General features: G+C 69.2%; 1 protein-coding gene across 1 annotated transcript; it reads right to left on the bottom strand.

The window, feature by feature from the left end:
* Window positions 1-7,269: 7,269 nt before the first annotated feature.
* On the bottom strand, window positions 7,270-17,635 carry NUMBL (NUMB like endocytic adaptor protein). The gene is made up of 9 exons (XM_075915136.1): window positions 17,478-17,635; window positions 12,520-12,661; window positions 11,812-11,886; window positions 11,471-11,545; window positions 11,136-11,276; window positions 10,617-10,839; window positions 9,792-10,085; window positions 9,502-9,678; window positions 7,270-8,208 (listed from the first exon to the last, which is right to left on the bottom strand). The coding sequence occupies exons 1-9, from the start codon at window positions 17,612-17,614 to the stop codon at window positions 7,559-7,561; spliced, it is 1,914 nt and encodes a 637-aa protein (XP_075771251.1). The 5' UTR covers window positions 17,615-17,635; the 3' UTR covers window positions 7,270-7,558.
* Window positions 17,636-19,158: the final 1,523 nt, after the last annotated feature.

The raw sequence follows: 19,158 nt of genomic DNA, 5'->3' as shown, positions 1-19,158 counted from the left end.
AGACACACAGCGACCGAGATCAGGGACCAGGCGCCCAGACACACAGCGACCGAGATCAGGGACCGGGCGCCGCCCAGACACACAGTGACCGAGATCAGGGACCGGGCGCCCAGACACACAGCGACCGAGATCAGGGACCAGGCGCCGCCCAGACACACAGTGACCGAGATCAGGGACCGGGCGCCGCCCAGACACACAGTGACCGAGATCAGGGACCGGGCGCCGCCCAGACACACAGTGACCGAGATCAGGGCCCCGTTGGGCCGGGCGCCCAGACACACAGTGACCGAGATCAGGGCCCGTCGGGCCGGGCGCCGCCCAGACACACAGTGACCGAGATCAGGGCCCGTCGGGCCGGGCGCCCAGACACACAGTGACCGAGATCAGGGCCCGTCGGGCCGGGCGCCGCCCAGACACACAGTGACCGAGATCAGGGCCCGTCGGGCCGGGCGCCGCCCAGACACACAGTGACCGAGATCAGGGCCCGTCGGGCCGGGCGCCGCCCAGACACACAGTGACCGAGATCAGGGCCCCGTCGGGCCGGGCGCCGCCCAGACACACAGTGACCGAGATCAGGGCCCCGTCGGGCCGGGCGCCGCCCAGACACACAGCGACCGAGATCAGGGCCCGTCGGGCCGGGCGCCGCCCAGACACACAGTGACCGAGATCAGGGCCCCGTCGGGCCGGGCGCCGCCCAGACACACAGCGACCGAGATCAGGGCCCGTCGGGCCGGGCGCCGCCCAGACACACGGTGACCGAGATCAGGGCCCGTCGGGCCGGGCGCCGCCCAGACACACGGCGACCGAGATCAGGGCCCGTCGGGCCGGGCGCTGCCCAGACACACAGTGACCGAGATCAGGCCCCGTCGGGCCGGGCGCCGCCCAGACACACAGTGACCGAGATCAGGGCCCGTCGGGCCGGGCGCTGCCCAGACACACAGTGACCGAGATCAGGGCCCGTCGGGCCGGGCGCCGCCCAGACACACAGTGACCGAGATCAGGGCCCGTCGGGCCGGGCGCCGCCCAGACACACAGTGACCGAGATCAGGGCCCGTCGGGTCGGGCGCAGCCCAGACACACAGCGACCGAGATCAGGGCCCGTCGGGTCGGGCGCTGCCCAGACACACAGTGACCGAGATCAGGGCCCGTCGGGTCGGGCGCCGCCCAGACACACAGTGACCGAGATCAGGGCCCGTCGGGCCGGGTGCCGCCCAGACACACAGTGACCGAGATCAGGGCCCGTCGGGCCGGGTGCCGCCCAGACACACAGTGACCGAGATCAGGGCCCGTCGGGCCGGGCGCCGCCCAGACACACAGTGACCGAGATCAGGGCCCGTCGGGTCGGGCGCAGCCCAGACACACAGTGACCGAGATCAGGGCCCCGTCGGGCCGGGCGCCCAGACACACAGTGACCGAGATCAGGGCCCGTCGGGCCGGGTGCCGCCCAGACACACAGCGACCGAGATCAGGGCCCGTCGGGCCGGGCGCCCAGACACACAGTGACCGAGATCAGGGCCCCGTCGGGCCGGGCGCCCAGACACACAGTGACCGAGATCAGGGCCCGTCGGGTCGGGCGCAGCCCAGACACACAGTGACCGAGATCAGGGCCCCGTCGGGCCGGGCGCTGCCCAGACACACAGTGACCGAGATCAGGGCCCGTCGGGCCGGGCGCCGCCCAGACACACAGTGACCGAGATCAGGGCCCGTCGGGCCGGGCGCCGCCCAGACACACAGTGACCGAGATCAGGGCCCCGTCGGGCCGGGCGCCGCCCAGACACACAGTGACCGAGATCAGGGCCCGTCGGGCCGGGCGCCGCCCAGACACACAGTGACCGAGATCAGGGCCCCGTCGGGCCGGGCGCCGTCCAGACACACAGTGACCGAGATCAGGGCCCGTCGGGCCGGGTGCCGCCCAGACACACAGTGACCGAGATCAGGGCCCGTCGGGCCGGGCGCCGCCCAGACACACAGTGACCGAGATCAGGGCCCGTCGGGCCGGGCGCTGCCCAGACACACAGTGACCGAGATCAGGGCCCGTCGGGCCGGGCGCTGCCCAGACACACAGTGACCGAGATCAGGCCCCGTCGGGCCGGGCGCCGCCCAGACACACAGTGACCGAGATCAGGGCCCGTCGGGCCGGGCGCCGCCCAGACATGTGATGGCCAAGATTGAGGACCTATTGTGCTGGGCACTGCCCAGACCCCAGCCGAGATCAGGGCCCCTGCTCCTACGAGCACATAGGTAGGGTGATTCATCAGCATTTTACCCTTGGGGAAACTGAGGCAGGGGCATATGTGGGGATTCGGCCAAGGTCATGCAGGGAGTGGATGGTAGAGGTGCGAATTGAATGCTGGCCTTTTGGGTTTCAGCCCCATGCCTTTCACCCCGAAGCCTGCCTCCCTCCCACTGCACTGCCCCATGTGCTACATGGTGGGGCAGGGCGGGCTGTTAAACAGCTGCCTGGTTCCCCCCCATCCACTCCCCTGGCACGTCTCCTTTAAGAGCGGGTGAGCATCTCTGGCTGCTGGTTACCTTAGCAACCACAAGTGATCCATTTCCTTATTCAAGATAAGGCAAAAAATATATATATCTGGCTCTCCGTCTCCCCTCCCCCGCGGCAGCCGTCGCGGCTCAGGGGGATGCTGGGAAGCCAGCGGGGGGGTGGGGAGGGTGTCTGTAGTGCACTGGATTGGACCCATCGGGGAGCAGGCCCAGGACCCTGCAGAGGGAGGAGGCAGAGGCTGGGTGTCTGACCGGCTGCCGCGCCCGCATCCCACTGCTGACACCAAAGTCGCCCCCTGCAGAGGCCTGGAGGGTGGAACCTGATGGTGGGGGCTGGGCAAGTGCTGGGGGGGGCGGGGTTACGTGTTTCCGCGCTGTGGCCCCGTGGGGCCTGCCGTGCGGCTCAACCCACCCCCGTGACTGTCTCCCCAACTTGCTCCTACCCAGGGAACAGTCCCTCAGGCGGCAGGACAGAGCCCCCCCCCCCCAGGGGGCGCCAGCCACAGCCTCAGCTGGCTTCTGTGTCACAAGTTGAGTCAGGCCTCAGCCCCCGGTCCCTGCAAAACCATGCGCGCCCCATGTCCCTTGTGCCAACAATCCCGGGGTGGGGGCTGAAGAGGGGGTGCTCACACTGGCCAGGTCTGTAGCTCTTGGGGGGGCTGGATTTTACACCCATTGGGCCTCTACTGTCCAGTGGCTGGCTGGCTTTCAGGGTATTGGGGCCCAGGGCTGGGGGGCAGGGACTCTGGTTGGGCGTGAGGGGTCCAGCAGGGCTGGGTGGGCAGGGGCTGTGGTCGGGCCTGAGGGGTCCAGCAGGGCTGGGTGGGCAGGGGCTGTGGTCGGGCCTGAGGGGTGCTGGGGGGGGGGGGCAGGAGCTGTGGTCGGGCCTGAGGGGTGCTGGGGGGGGCAGGAGCTGTGGTCGGGCCTGAGGGGTGCTGGGGGGGCAGGGGCTGTGGTCGGGCCTGAGGGGTGCTGGGGGGGGCAGGAGTTGTGGTCAGGCCTGAGGGGTCCAGCAGGGCTGGGGGGGCAGGGGCTGTGGTCGGGCCTGAGGGGTGCTGGGGGGGCAGGGGCTGTGGTCGGGCCTGAGGGGTGCTGGGGGGGACAGGAGCTGTGGTCGGGCCTGAAGGGTGCTGGGGGGGCAGGGGCTGTGGTCGGGCCTGAGGGGCCGGCAGAGCGGGGGCTGGGGGGAAGCTGGCACGGCCACTGTGCAGATGGAGGAAGGAAAGCTGGGTCCATATTGGGGGCCGGGCAGGTGGGATGGGGCAGGAACTGCTCACCTCGCCCTAAGCCCCCCTCTCCCAACATGGACCCCTGCCCTCGCCCCCGCTGCTCCCATCCCCTGCATCTGCCCCCCATGCCCCATCTCCCTCCCCCTGCTCCAAGGGGCATCCAGTGGGCCCAGGGCAGGGAGTGGCTGGGTCGGGGGGGGAAGGGGACCCTGTGGGGTGCCACTTGGGCTCAGGGTAGGCCTGGCTGGGTCGGGGGGAGGGGGATCTAGGGGTCCAAGGGCAGGGCTGGCTGGGTCAGGGAGTGGCTGGGGCAGGTCAGGGGGGCCCAGGGCTGGATCAGGGAGTGGAAGGGGACCAAGGCAGGGCTGGCTGGGTCAGGGAGTGGCTGGGGGGGTCGGGGAGGCCCAGGGCTGGGTCAGGGAGTGGCTGGGGGGGTCGAGGGGGGCCCAGGGCTGGGTCAGGGAGTGGCTGGGAGGGTCGGGGGGGGCCAGGGCTGGGTCAGGGAGTGGCTGGGGGGGTCGGAGGGCCCAGGGCTGGGTCAGGGAGTGGCTGGGGGGGTCGGGGGGCCCAGGGCTGGGTCAGGGAGTGGCTGGGGGGGGTTGGGGGGGCCCAGGGCTGGATCAGGGAGTGGAAGGGGACCAAGGCAGGGCTGGCTGGGTCAGGGAGTGGCTGGGGGGGTCGGGGAGGCCCAGGGCTGGGTCAGGGAGTGGCTGGGGGGGTCGAGGGGGGCCCAGGGCTGGGTCAGGGAGTGGCTGGGAGGGTCGGGGGGGGCCAGGGCTGGGTCAGGGAGTGGCTGGGGGGGTCGGAGGGCCCAGGGCTGGGTCAGGGAGTGGCTGGGGGGGTCGGGGGGCCCAGGGCTGGGTCAGGGAGTGGCTGGGGGGGTCGGGGGGGGCCAGGGCTGGGTCAGGGAGTGGCTGGGGGGGTCGGGGGGCCCAGGGCTGGGTCAGGGAGTGGCTGGGGGGGGTTGGGGGGGCCCAGGGCTGGATCAGGGAGTGGAAGGGGACCAAGGCAGGGCTGGCTGGGCTCAGAGGTGTTGGGGGAACATCCATGTCTGCCCCCCACCGCACCCTCCTTTCTCTAACCCCCTCCCCCGTCTCCCCACAGAGCTGCCCCCAAGCTGCCCGGGACGTGCCCAGGACCCTCGCGTGACCTCCCCGGTCTCCGGGGGCAGGGTAAGGCCCCATGGGGCAGTTCCCCCCCCCCGACAGTTGCCATAGCGACATTGCTGCACCCTGCTCCACAGCCAGCTCCACGTGGGGTTGGGGGGGCCGGGAGGGCACAATGCAGCCCCACAACTGAGCCCTCCGGGGCCGTGCGACAGGGCCCCCCGTGAAGCCACCGGCTCGGCAGCCGGACCCCCAGGGCTCTTATGTGGGGCAGCGGGAGCTTTGGTCCCACTGGCCCAGGGCGAGGGCAGAGGCAGGTTGGGGGGCGGGGGCCACGACTGGGTCCTGCCCGAGGGAGGAGTGCAGGTGCTGGCTGGGGACACGGGGGACCCAGTGGGGTGCCAAGGGCCCCGACCTCCCTGCTTTCCTGCCTGCAAGGGGGCAGCGGTGAGCAGGCAGGGGGGAGGCCATCCGTGGGACTGGACCCCAGACCTCATCCCTCCCTATGGGGCACAGGGCTGAGACCCAGCAGACTCAGCACACCCCATGGCAGCATCCCCACAGAGGAAAGGTCGCTGGGGCCAGCTAGGAGTGGGGCGGGGCCAGCCCCCCAGGAAGGAGAGCCACTAGGCAGGTTGTGCCTTCGGGCGGGGGGGCGCACAGGAGCTGTGGGGAGGGGGCAGATGGCTCCAATCTGCTGCCCTCTGCCCCCAATCTCCCCCCAGGGAGGAGCCCGGCAGGCCCCAGCCATGGCTCGGAGCACCCCACATGTGGTCTCCTCAGCTGTGGGGTGAGCGGGATCTGAGGGTGCTCATTGGGTCCTTGTAGAACCCGTCTCACCTTAACAGCCGCCCAGCGCTAAGTTGCAGCCACTTCTGGGGTGGGATGTGTTTACACTGCAGCTTAGGACAAGACGCGGAGGCCCCTCTCCACTGAAAGCAAGGGGGAGGGGAACGGTCTTAGAACTGGCAGTCGTGGGGTGGGGGGGGAGGTGTCCTGCAGCAGGATCCCACCCCCTACCGCTCCCTTTTGTTGTTCCCATCCATGTGTGGAATAAATTTTGTTCTGTGCACACACCACCCAGAAAACAAACCGCGCTCTGGCTTTTGCTAAGCTGCCAGGCGGCTCGGGGATCGCTCCTGAACGGCTGCACGCGGGCGCAGCTTCCAGGGCCCGCCGGCTGAGACGGGGGCTGTGATCCTGCACTGGAGGGGGGAGAAGTCTGCTGAGACCCCCCCTCCCTCCCACTCTCCCAGGCCGGGGCGCCAGGCGGTAATAGAGGATCGCTTTATTGGCAGTTGTTTCTAACATACAAATTGGGGCAGGGGCAGGAATTTTAGATACAAAAAAATGTTGGAAATAAAGATAGAAAATCTGCCCCCCCCCCTGCCCCGGCATCGCCTCCTGCTGGCCAGCGCGGGGCATGTGCATTGGGAGCCGAGGTACCAGCGCAGGGAGCGGGGGGGGGGGGGACGGGGGGGGGGACCCACTGCACACTCAGGGCGTCCGGGCCCTGGGGACTCTCTCACCTGCACTATGTGGCACCAGCCCTTGCACCAGGGGCACGGGCAGAACTCACTTTTCTGCTCCTCCTTGCACCAGGGTTCCGTGCACCTACAACGTGGCACGGCCCCCCCAGCCACCCCCGGGAGACGGCATCACCCCCCCCATAAACCCTCTGGCACAGGCAGCCCCCCCCCGCCCAGGGCCACCACTGCACCTCTGGGCAGTGCCCACGTGGGGGCGTACCCAGGCTGCACTACAGTGACTGGGGGGAGGGGGGGGTCTGCGACGCCCTCTCCTGGCCCCTCCCTCGGCTCCCGACACCCCCCACTTAAATACAGCGGCCCAGCCCCCGGCCTACGCTCTGCACCAGGCATGGGCGGGGGCGGGGGGGGGAGTGCAAGCCCATCTGTGCTCCATCCACCCCAGGCTAAGCCCCCCTTGGCCGTGCCCACCCCCCGCAACTAAAACAGACAATAAATTAGAGCTCGGACCCCTCCCCCGCCAGCGCGCTGGGGGCCCCCGCATGGCAGGCAAGCAGCACCCCACTTCGCTCCTGCCCCTGGCTCCTCCACTGAGGGTCACCGCACCTGCAGCAGGGGGCGCTGCTGCGTCCCCCCCCCCATTATGGCAGAGGCCCATGGGGGTGGAAAGCCCTGCTCCCCCCGAAGGGCAAGAGCCCCCCCTTTTTCCTCTGCTGAGCCCCCCTGCAGTTGGCCTCCCTTCCAAACATGGGGCACCTGGCCTGCCCCCCCAAGACCCACAGACCAGACATGAGGGGGCCAGGCCTGGCAGACAGCTGGGGGGGGGGGAAGATACGAGATGGCAGGCGCTGACTTAAGCGGAGCCCCCCCAGTACGGGGGGAGGGAATGTGTCCCCAAGAGCTGCCTTGCGCCTTGTCCGCCCTTGGAGCGCCCCCCCCCCCTAAACAGCCCAGGGTCCCCCCCATTTTGCAGGCAGCTGTGGTCCCATTAACTATTTCAGCCCCCGGGGGGTGTCCACACCCCAAGCTCCCAGCCCTCAGCAGCCCCCCATCCCCCAGGGAGTCCCCACGTCAGGGCTGTTGTGCCCAGCAGCAAAGCAGGGGCCAGGGGCAGCAGCAGCCATAGGCGCCCCCTCCATTTACCAAGGGGGGTGCCCCATATCCCGGCTGGGTGGGGGTCGCCCGCCCACCCCCACAGTCAGTTCCGTAGCAGAGGGCTAGGCCCCCCCCCCGCTCACAGCTCAATTTCAAAGGTTTTCTGCAAGTCTCCAGCAAAGGGGGTGGCTGGGTCGGGCCCCCCGGGGGGCTTGGCCCCCAGCGCCACCCACTGGGCCTCGAAGGGGTCTGGGTCCGGCCCAGGGCGGGCGGCGGCGGGCAGAGAGGCCGTGGCCCCCGGCTGGCCTGACTCGGGGGGCCAGGGGGCACCACCGGGCTTCGGCCGGGCCTGGGGGGGAGGAGGCAGCACGGGGCCCAGCAGCGCAGGGGGGAAGGAGCTGACTTTGCCCCCCGAGTTCGAGGGCTGCAGCTGGGCCGCGGAGCAGAAGGCGTTGGCCACCATCTGGGAGGGGGTGATGCCCACCACGGGGATGCTGGGCGTGGCGTAGGGCCCGGCCGGCGGGTAGCCCCCCACGGCCACGTAGGCCGGCTGCAGGTGGGGCGGGAGGAACACGCCCATGGGGGCGGGCGCCGCGTCGTAGCTCAGGGCGTAGAGGGGCAGCGTGGGGGGCAGGGCTGCCACCGCTGGGGCCGCCTGCTGCACCTTGGCCGCCTGGGCCACCTCCTCCAGCCAGCGCTCTGCCTCCGACGGGGTCCGCTTGTGTCCGGGCTGGAATGGGGGGGCCTGCGGGGGACCCCCTGCCGCGGGCTCGCCCCAGGCAGCCGGCCCTGCAGGCGAGGAGAGAAACCAGCGCAAGTGAGCTACCCCGGGGCCTACACCAGGGCAGGGCACTCGCTGGGACGTGGCACCGTGCACTGGGGGCTCCGGGTGGGTGTGGCACCGCCTGGGAGGACTCCCAGGGGCGTGGACACTGGGCGCAACAGTATGTGGGGACGTGGCCCTGTGTAGGGGAGGACTCTCAGGGGTGTGGACACTGGGCGTGGCATTGCATAGTGGAGGACTCTCAGGGGCACGGCCCACCGGGCGCGACAGTATTTGGGGGCCCCGTGGGGACGTGGCACAGCGTAGGAGAGGACTCCCAGGGGCGTGGAACACAGGGCGTGGCACACTGTATTGGGGCTCTGCGGGGGCGTGGCACAGCATAGGAGAGGACTCCCAGGGGCGTGGCACATAGGGTGTGACTAAGAATATGTGGGAGCTCTGCAGGGGCGTGGCACAGAGGAGGAGGAGAAACCCAGGATCATGTCACACAAGGCGTGGCATTGCGTAGTGGAGGATTCTCAGGGGGGTGGCACACTGGGTGTGACAGTATTTGGGGACTCTGTGGGGACGTGGCACAGCGTAGGGGAGGACTCCCAGGGGCATGGCACACAGGGCGTGGTACATTGTATTGGGGGCTCTGCAGGGACGTGGCAAAGTGAAGGGGGAAATCCCAGGGGCGTGGCACACAGGGCGTGGCACTGCATAGTGAAGGACTCCCAGGGGTGTGGCACACTGGGTGCGACAGCATTTGGGGGCTCTGTGGGGACGTGGCACAGCGTAGGGGAGGACTCCCAAGGGCGTGGCACAGCGTACAGGGGGCTCTGCAGGGTACAGCATAGGGGAGGACTCCCAGGGGTGTGGCACACAGGGCGTGGCAGTATTTGGGGGCACAGCGCAGGGGAGGACTCCCAGGGGCGTGGCACACAGGGCGTGGCACAGTGTACTGGGGGCTCTGCAGGGACATGGCACAGTGAAGGGGGGGAATCCCATGGGCGTGGCACACAGGGCATGGCATTGAGTAGTGGAGGACTCCCAGGGGCGTGGCACACAGGGCGTGGCACAGTGTACTGGGGGCTCGGCCGGGCACAGCGTAAAGGAGGACTCCCAGGGGCGTGGCACACAGGGCGTGGCACATTGTATTGGGGGCTCTGCAGGGACGTGGCACAGTGAAGGGGGAAATCCCAGGGGCGTGGCACAGTGTACTGGGGGCTCGGCCGGGCACAGCGTAAAGGAGGACTCCCAGGGGCGTGGCACAGGGCGTGGCAGTATTTGGGGGCACAGCGCAGGGGAGGACTCACCGGGGCACGGCCCAGGGCCGGTACCTTGGGGGAGCCCTGCGGGGGGCGAGGTGGCACCGTCAGCGGCCGTGGGGCTGAAGGGGTCGGCGGGCGGGCGGGCGAAGGAGGCGTCGATCTGGCTGCACAGGGCGCTAATCCCGTCGCTGTCGCCGGGCGGGGTCGACTCCAGCTCCGGCACTGGGGAGGGGCAGAGCAGCGTTGGGGCGGGGGGACGACGCGCCGCGCCCCACCCCCCTCCCGTGCAGCCCCCTCCCCGGGGCAACGCCCCCCCTCCGTGCTGCCCCGCTCACCGGCGCCCCGGGCCGGGGCGTGGCCCTTGCGCTGGAGCGTGGACGGCAGGTCGTTGAGCCGCAGCGAGAGCTGGCGCTTGAAGGGCGAGTTCTTCTGGCTGAGGGCGGGGAAGCCGCGGAAGGAGCCCTGACGCACCAGCTGCTCCAGGGGCGCGTGGCGGCGCGGGATGGCGTGCTGGGCGCCCCCCTCCCCCTTCTCCGCCGGCGACGTGGCCCCCTGCGGCGGCGAGACGCTGCCCGGCTGGGCAGGGACAGGGGGGGCCGAGGGGGCGGCGGCAGCGGCGGGGGGGGGCCTCCGCTGGTGGAGAGAGTCAGGGTGAGACCACCCGTAGATACGCCCCCCGCGCCCTTTGGCCCCTCCCCCATCACCCCTTAGCGCCTGCCCACCTCCCCACCCCCCCCAACCCCCTTCTGACCCTCTGCCCCCCCACCTCAGACTGAGAAATCTGACCCCAACCCAACATGCAAAGGGTGGTCTGGGAGGGGGGTTGGAGAGGGGACAGAGCTGGGTAGGAGGGTACACGGGGGCGGAGCTGCATAGAGGGAGGGCGGAGCCAGTCAAGGGATGAGAGTCTGGGGGTGGAGCCACATGGAGCAGATGAAAGGGGCGGAGCCAGGCAGGGGAATGAGAGTCTGGGGGCGGAGCCACATGGAGCAGATAAAAGGGGCGGAGCCAGGCAGGGGGATGAGAGTCTGGGGGCGGAGCCACATGGAGCAGATAAAAGGGGCGGAGCCAGGCAGGGGGATGAGAGTCTGGGGGCGGAGCCACATGGAGCAGATGAAAGGGGCGGAGCCAGGCAGGGGGATGAGGCTCTGGGGGCGGGGCTGGGGGCGGGTCCCTGTCACCTTTCTTCCTGTCGTGCAGCTGGTGCAGGAGCTGGCGCTGGGCGGGCCGGCCGGCGGCCGGGGCGCGGAAGGAGCCCTCGCGGGCGAAGCTGGTGCGGCTGGCGTCGAAGGAGGCCGTCACCCCGCACTCCTTCTCCCGCTTCTGCTTGCGCTCCAGGCAGGCGGCGAAGGCGCAGCCCACGGCGTGACTCAGTCGCTCGCCCTGCGGGCACATGGCAGAGCCTGGTCAGGGCGGGGCCTTCCCCCGGTGCACACACATGGGCAGGCCAGGGGCACACGCGTGGATGGGGCCGGCACACACCGGCAGGGCGGGGGGGCCAGGGCAGGGCTGCGGGGGGCAGGTGCATGCCTGGGGGAGGGCAGGGCAGGGGAGGCTAAAGATATGCGGGTGGGGCAGGCACACATGCATGGGGCGGGGGCACACTGGCGAGGGGCCTGGGGGGGCGGGCGCACTGGCGCGGGGCGGGAGCGGCAGACACGGTCAGGCCGGGCCCCCACCGAGTCCTTGAGGGCCAGGAAGCAGTGGCAGATCCAGCGGCGGGTGGTGCCGTCCCGGCAGATGTAGGAAAAGGCCTTGTCGAAGTTGCGGTCGGGGGCGCAGAACGAAACCTTCTCGATGGTCTGGTCCACAATGAGATCCTGGGGGGAGAGCGGGGGAAGGGGGGGCGCCATGAGACGGGGCAGCGCCTCCCTCCAGCCCTGCCCCCCCATCTCTGCCCGTGGGGAGACGCTGCAGGGCCAGGGGGCTGCTCCCGCGTCCAGGGGGTCAGGAGACCGGCAGGACCCCCCGCGGCTCCCTGCTGCCCCCCAGCCGTGTCCCCCCCCTCGCGTACCTTCGTTTTGTCGTCCACGACCCGCAGTCCGTCCGCCGACACCCACAGAACCGACTTCACCGTCTTGCGCCCGCTCTGCAACCGGAGGGGGGGGGTCAGCGGGGGACAGGACACCCCCCCCCCCCCATCCCAACCTCCGCTGCGGGGCGCCCTGGTGATCCCCGGTTGGGGGTGCCCAGCGGCCAAGCCCCAGTTCAGACAAGGGAGAAATGGGTTAGACCCCCAAGAGCCCTGGTGCTGGTGGGGGAGGAAGTAGTGCTGGGGGTCCCCAGTGGGGGAGGGGCATCTGGCCCCGGACGTGCCCTCCCTACCCCCCCCCACTCTGTGCAAGCTGAACTCACTGTTTTCAGCTTCTTCACCGCTTCTTCGCACACGTGCATCCCGCGGGACTCTTCTACCTCAGCATGGCCCAGGTACTGCGGGAGGGAGAGGTCAGAGCGAGCCCACCCCCCCACCCCCCCCGGCGAGAGCCAAGCGCCCCCCCTTGGCTGCAGGACTCCTGGGTTCCCTGCAGGGAGGGGCAAGAGCTGAGAAGGGATGGGAAGTGTGCAAATCCTTGGCACACGCGTGTGTGCGGCACAAGGGAACCACTGGAAACATGGGTGTGCGAGCAAAGTGTGCAACCCCCCACCCTCGGCATATCCACCGGCCCATGCACCAGCTGTGCCCGCTGACCCACGTGGGCGAGCTGAGCATGCAAACCCGTGAGAATGGACTGTGCAGTCCCTTGGCCACGCGTGCGACCCTGGAGCCCGTGCGAGCCGAGCGTGCCGCCCGTGCGAGCCGAGCGTGCCGCCCGTGCGAGCCGAGCGTGCCGCCCGTGCGAGCCGAGCGTGCCGCCCGTGCGAGCCGAGCGTGCCGCCCGTGCGAGCCGAGCGGGCCCATGGACCTGTGCGTACCAGGCTGAGCTGGGCACGACACTGCACGTGCGTGCGAAGGGTGCCGGCACAGCACCCGGGGGTGTGAGCGGAGGCCTTGCCAGCTCCGGGGACTCCCCTGCCCTGGTGCCACCAAACGTGAGGCTCCCCCCACCCCTCCCGCTGACTCACCCGCACGGGGAAGCTGCACTTGCCCCGGCGCACGGCCTCCTCATCCGCCTGCCACTGGTGGGGCCGGCTGGCTTCGGGCACGTAGGCCGGCTTCTTCCGCCGCAGGCTCTGCCGCAGCTTGTTCATGGTGCAATCGCCCGGCCTGGGGGGGGGGGGAGACGGGAATCAGCTCCAGGGAGCCCCCCTGAAATACACCTGGGGGCCAGAGTTCTCTCCTGGCTCTGGGAGCGGAGCCTAGTGGTTACAGCAAGGGGCGGGCCAAGACTGCCCCCAGAAGTGTCCTATGTGGACAGACACAGACAGGATCACTCTGCGCTGGGGGGGGGGGGGCCTGTGTCCAGCTCCCCAGCTAACAGGGGCCCCCCCCAGAGGGCCCCGGTGCCCCAAGACGGGCAGCAAGGTTCAGTGTGCAACCCGCGAGGGGCGGGAATTCGAGGGGCCCCAGGAGAATGGGGCAGCACAATGTAACCCCCTCCCCCGAGGGCATCGGCTGTGGGGCCCCCTCCTGCCCTCCCTGTACCGACCTGGTGCTAGCCCCAGCCCCACACGTGGGGCCCTAGAAGGGCCCGAGAGGAACCCCCCATCCAATGAGCAGTGAACTGACTGACTCTGCCCTGGGCTGGGGGCAGGACCCCCCTCTTCCCCCCCCGTTGTCAGGGGGATGGACTGTGGGGGTGGGGGAGGGCAGGCACAGTGTGGGGGCAGATGGGAGGGGAGGGGCCAGGCCCTTGATTTAAAATCAGCCCCAGACAGGCAGGGTGAGCAGCAGCAGGGCCAGAACAAAAGGCCACAGGGGGACAGGTGGGGGGCAGCCCCATGGTAACAGACCCCCCCAAGGGAGGCAGCTGCCCTGAAGCCGCGAGGGCTCTGACAGCTGGCCGCCCCTCCCCGCGCACCAGCTGGAGCGGGGGGGGGGGGGGTCGGCCGGGGCCGCACAAACATTTGGCCAAGGGGTTTGTTTCCTCAGCTGCTCCTCTGGCTCCCCCCCCAGCCCCCACACTCTTGATCACCTGTACACAGCCCCCCCCCCGCTCGGCCTCCCCACACAGCGGGGGCCGGGATTTCCGGGGGGTGTTGAGCCATTGGGGGGGCGCCCCCCCAAGCAGACTATGGGAATCTTCCCGGTCAGCCAGTGTGGGGTGAATTCCCCGGCTCCTGGCGGGGGCTGATCTCTCCAGGGGGGCACGGTGCTGCTCACAGGCCAGGCCACAAGGGGCCCCCCGTTTGGAGCTGCAATTCACAGGGGAACTAGCGGGAATCTCATCAACAGCAGGTCAGCCGCAGCACCTGGAGACCCCACAATCACAGGCGGCCCCTCCCCCAGCCTCCGTGCCTGGAGACCCTACAATAACAGACTGCCCCTCCCCCAGCCTCAGTGCCTGGAGACCCTACAATAACAGGCGGCCCTTCCCCCAGCCACTGTGCCTGGAGACCCTACAATAACAGACTGCCCCTCCCCCAACCGCCGTGTCTGGAGACCCTACAATAACAGGTGGCCCTTCCCCCAGCCACCATGCCTGGAGACCCTACAATAACAGGCCGTGCTGAGCTCCATGCAGCGGAGGGAGGGGGCTGTGATATACACATTTGCCGCTAGCCTCCTGCTGTGGGGCTGGCACTGCGGGAAGTGGGGGCCCTGGTCTCACGGAGCAGAGCCAAGCCCGGGGACCCCTGGCGTTATCTGCCCTTGTCCCCAGCTGTGGGGCACAGCTGTTCCAGAGGCACCAGCGCCCCCTGCTCCTCAGTGCTGGCGCTGTGCTGGGTTTGTGCAGCCCAGGGCCAGGGCAGCCTGCAAACCCCCTGATCCAGATCCTGCAGCAGAGAAAAGCTTGGGGGTCTCCTTCTCTTGGGGCTCAGCCCCTCCCGGGGCTTCCCCTGGCCGAGGGCGAGACCCCATCTGCAGTCAGAGTCGAGTTCATGCTCTCTGCTTCCTGCCCCACCGAGCCAGCTCCCCTCTCCGACCACCTCCAGGCCGTGCGGCGCTGCCATTGGGCGGGCACCCACCAGGGCACCAGCTCCCGCCCCCCAGCCCCGACCCACGTGGGGCCCTTTGGTGGATCAATGCAACCCACGGTCTCCTGGGGAGGTAGCTATGCCAGCTGCAAGGAAACTGAGTCACGGGACATGACCTACTCTGCAGGGACTCAGTAACAGCCTGGAATTGAACCCAGGAGTCCTGGCTCCCCACCCCCCATTCTACCCACTAGACCCCACTCCCCTCCCGGAGCCGGGAATAGAACCCAGGAGTCCTGGCTCCCCACCCCCCATTCTACCCACTAGACCCCACTCCCCTCCCGGAGCCGGGAATAGAACCCAGGAGTCCTGGCTCCCCACCCCCCATTCTACCCACTAGACCCCACTCCCCTCCCGGAGCTGGGAATAGAACCCAGGAGTCCTGGCTCCCCACCCCCCATTCTACCCACTAGACCCCACTCCCCTCCCGGAGCCGGGAATAGAACCCAGAAGTCCTGGCTCCCCACCCCCCATTCTACCCACTAGACCCCACTCCCCTCCCGGAGCCGGGAATAGAACCCAGGAGTCCTGGCTCCCCACCCCCCATTCTACCCACTAGACCCCACTCCCCTCCCGGAGCCAGGAATAGAACCCAGAAGTCCTGGCTCCCCACCCCCCATTCTACCCACTAGACCCCACTCCCCTCCCGGAGCCAGGAATAGAACCCAGGAGTCCTGGCTCCCCACCCCCCATTCTACCCACTAGACCCCACTCCCCTCCCGGAGCCGGGAATAGAACCCAGGAGTCCTGGCTCCCCACCCCCCATTCTACCCACTAGTCCCCACTCCCCTCCCAGAGCCAGGAGAGCCCTGGCGGGCAGGAGGCTCCAGTAGCAGCTGTCTCTTGACGTGGCTCCAACGGATGCTAATAATTCCAGATTATTTCCCAACTTCCTGCCAGCTCCGGGCGGGAGGGGCAGGCGTCTGGGATCCTAGTCCCCCAGCTTCCCCACCACCGGGCTCAGCCAGGCCGGCCTTGGGGAGCTGTTGTAGCCTGGGGTATACGAGTGCTTCCCGCAAGGCCCCCATGGGGAGGGCTTCCCACCCTGCCCCCCACCAACTGCCCCTGGACCCGGGGCCATGGGAAAGGAACACTCCCAAGTGCACCCCGCTCAGCTGGGCTCCACAGGCCGGCCTGGCAGAGAGCTGGGGCTTTGCACCCCATCGGCAGGGGAAACGCGGCGAGACCCCAGCCTAGACACAGGATGAATCGCAGCCGCCTCTGGGGCGGGGCACAGGGAGGAAGCTGTGTACACAGGCCCCCGGTGCCAAGACGCAGCCGCCTCTGGGACGGCGCCCGGGGCCGCGGGCTGTTTATATGCAACCCGGCACCGAGATGCGGCCACCTCTGGGGCGGGGCCACTGTTTATGCCGCGAGCCTTCCCCTGCTGGCTCCAGGCACGGCGAGGACCTTGCTCCGCAACCGTGAGGGCGGCGTAGAAACCCGGCCCCGGAACAGTCCCTCGGCGCCCTTCCCAGGGATCCTCTGGCTCCAGGCTGCAAGGAGCAGAGAGCCAGCGGCGTGGGAGCAACTGCTCTGGGCCTGCTCTTCGGGAGCACCGGGGAGCCAAGCCGGGAGTCCAGCCGGAGCCCCTAGGCCCACCCCTGCCTAGAGCTGGGTCCCAGTTCCCACGGTCCTCCCTCCTACCGCCTCTGTGCTCCTTCCCAGATGCCCCAGCACCAAGCCGCAGGCCCGGCTGGACTTTCCCCAGGGCTGAGCCGGGCCTGGGCGTGGTGGGGCCCTGATCAGTAGCACAACAGCCAAGCCCCAAGTGCCACGGGTACAGGTCTCCTAGGAGCAGCCTGGCAGCTCCATCCACTCCCCCCCCTTCTGAGTCACCGAAGCCTCCAGGGGCCACATGATTAAAGCAGGCCCGGAGGGGGGGGCCTTTGATCATCGCCTGGGATACGCCGCATCCTGGCTGCCCCTGCAAACGCTCTCGCATCCCCCGCCGGCGGCAGCGGCCACCTGTTCCCAGAGCAAACAGGCCCTGGCCCAGGAATGGCAGGCAAGCAGCCAGCGAGCTCCGGAAGGAGGCGGGGGCTGCCCTGGGAGAGCCCCCTTTGGCGTTGGTGTGACCCTGCCAGAGACCAGCCCCTCCCCACCCCGGTCTGTCGACGCCCTGGGCTCCTGCCGCAGACGGACGCGGGCAGGGCACCGGTGCCGGCCTCGGGTGGTTTCTCCCCAGTCGGGCACCGGGGTGCGGCCCGGGAGACCCTACGTCTGCGCTCCGACGGCCACACCCCACTGGCCCTCAAGTTTCTTCCCCCCTGGGCCCAGCCAGCCTCCCGGCCTGGCCTCGCCAGCCCCATGCGCCAGCCCCGGCCCGCGCCACCCATGCCGGACGGGCACCGCGAGGCTCCAGGCCCCACGGTCACCCCGGGGCCGCACCAGCGTGGCTTGGATCGATCGCCCAGCCCGCGCCATCTGCCAGCGCCCAGCCCCCCCTCCGCGGCTGCCTCCGGTTTCCAAGGCCCCGAACCACAGTCCTGCCAGATCTGCAAAACGCCAGGAAAATAAATGACACATTTCTCCCCTGCACAGCTCCCTCCTTTTGGGGAGGGGGGGGGTTCCCCGTTGCCCAGCACCCACAGCCCCCCCTCCTGCTCTGCAAAAACCCAGCAGCCCCCCCTCCCTGCCCAAGGCCTGGACCCCCCCCCCCCCCCAGGGTTTGCCTAGGGAGGGAGCAATCCAGGAGCCAGGGGGGGAAGGGGGGGCACCGACTCCTCTCTCATTGATGTGGCTTTGGAAAAATACCCGGGGGTGGGCAGGCCCCCAGCACGGCACTGCCCCCCCCCCGCAGGAGGGACCTGCCCCTCCCGGCCCAGCGCTGCCCCAGCACGGAGGCGCCCAAACCCCTGCGGCCGGTGGGAAGCGGGCTGCGGCCCCCGGCTCCCTGCAGCCGCCCCGGCCCAGGGCAGCTCTCCCGGCCGGGCCGTGCTTACCCGGCGCTGGCTGGCTCCGCAGGCACCGAGCGGCCCCGGCCGCCCCCGGCTCCGGCCCCTGGCTCCAGCGCCGCGCGCGCACACGCCGCCTTCGCCTCCCCGGGAGCCTTCCAGCCGCTGGCCCCGCCCCGCCTCATCAATACGCAAATGAGCCCCCGCACAGCCACGCCCTCCTCCGCGCGAGGGCTTCGGCGCCCCCCCTACCCCGCCCTTTCCGCTTCGTATTGGCCGCTCCGTCCCAGCTCCTCTCTGGTTGGCCGCGGGGTCATGAATATGCAAAGCGGCTCTTCATTGATCACGCAACCGTCCTCCTTCCCCTCCCGTTATTTACAAACGACCTGTGCCCCCTCCCCGCCACTTCCCATTGGCCCCTGACTCATGAATATGCAAATAAATCTTCATGGACTTAACCCTTTCCCTTTTCTTCCCGGCAAGAGACCTTCAGCCCTTTCTCATTGGTCCCCAGGCTGAGGTATATGCAAATATCCTCGCCAGCCTGGCCAAGGCCCAAGGGCTGGCCCCCAGCCTGGGCCCAGGGCTCAGAGGTGACAGTGGGGGACCCTAGGGGGAGTGTAGCCCTTTTTCTCTGCAAAATGGACCCCCCCCCGAGCCAATCCTCATTGTGCCCCTCCCTCCCCATTTCACCCTAACCAAGTCTGCTCCCTGCCCAGAGCAAGTGACAGCTGGGACATTCCCTCCCACCAACACGTCAGAGCTGCCCCCATTTTTATTAGGGGGACTGTCCTAATTCACCCCACTGCAACTCAGAGTCCAGCTCCTCCCCCGCCCCCTTGAAATCCATCCTTGGACCCTGTCCCAGCTTGGAGTGCAGCCCCTGCCACACATCCCAGCTGCTCCCAGGCCACATGGCTGGCTGGGCTGAGCCTGCAGGCCGGCCCTCAGCAGCTCCCCGCTTTGCCTGCTGCTCTGCACCCCTGCCATGACCAGCGTGGCACCGCTGCGGGCTACACACTTTGCATGGCAAGAGCATCATTTGTCCAACACCCCCCCCTCCCCAGCAGCACGACGCCTTATAGGGGGCAGGACTCCCGGCTTCTCGCCCTAGCCCTGGGAGCAGGAGGGGAAAGGGGGGGGTTGTCAGAGGAGGGGGCTAGGAGCCACGACCCCTGGGATCCAGCCCCAGCTCTGGGAGTGGGGTTGCAGGGCTAGAGCAGGGGGAGGAGGAAGCTGGATGGGGGGGCAGGTTGTGCCCATCCATCAAAGAGGTTGTGAGCTTTAATACAGGAAGCTTGGCCCCCCGCAGCCCTGTGCCAGAGGGTTGGATGTCCAAGAGCTGGGGACAGGAGTCCTGGCTCCCCACCCCCAGCACCGGGCCCCTCTAGACCCAACGAACGACCCCACAAGCGGGCGGCTGCGACCCAGCCCCACTGGGCTGCCCCATCGGCCCAGCCGCGGCCGGGCAGAGTTGGGGTGGGCAGGGGAGAGGCCCATTCAGAGGGGCATTGTGCCCTGCTGGCTTGGACAAGCAAGCGAAGCCGCCGGTGGCGCTTACGGACTCGGGCTTGCTGGGCTCCAGCCACGCTGGCTCCCCGGGTTTCAGCTTCCCCAGGAAGATGCTGCTTCTTCAGGGGCCTGAGGCACTCTGGGGTCACCTGGGGCCCACAGGTGGTCCGGTGACCTCCGGGATTATTTCCATATGAGACAGTCGGATCCGGCCGCG

This window comes from Pelodiscus sinensis, unplaced genomic scaffold, assembly GCF_049634645.1.
Source record: "Pelodiscus sinensis isolate JC-2024 unplaced genomic scaffold, ASM4963464v1 ctg34, whole genome shotgun sequence".
NCBI classification, from domain to species: Eukaryota; Metazoa; Chordata; order Testudines; family Trionychidae; genus Pelodiscus; species Pelodiscus sinensis.
This window is presented reverse-complemented; position numbering and strand designations above follow the sequence as displayed.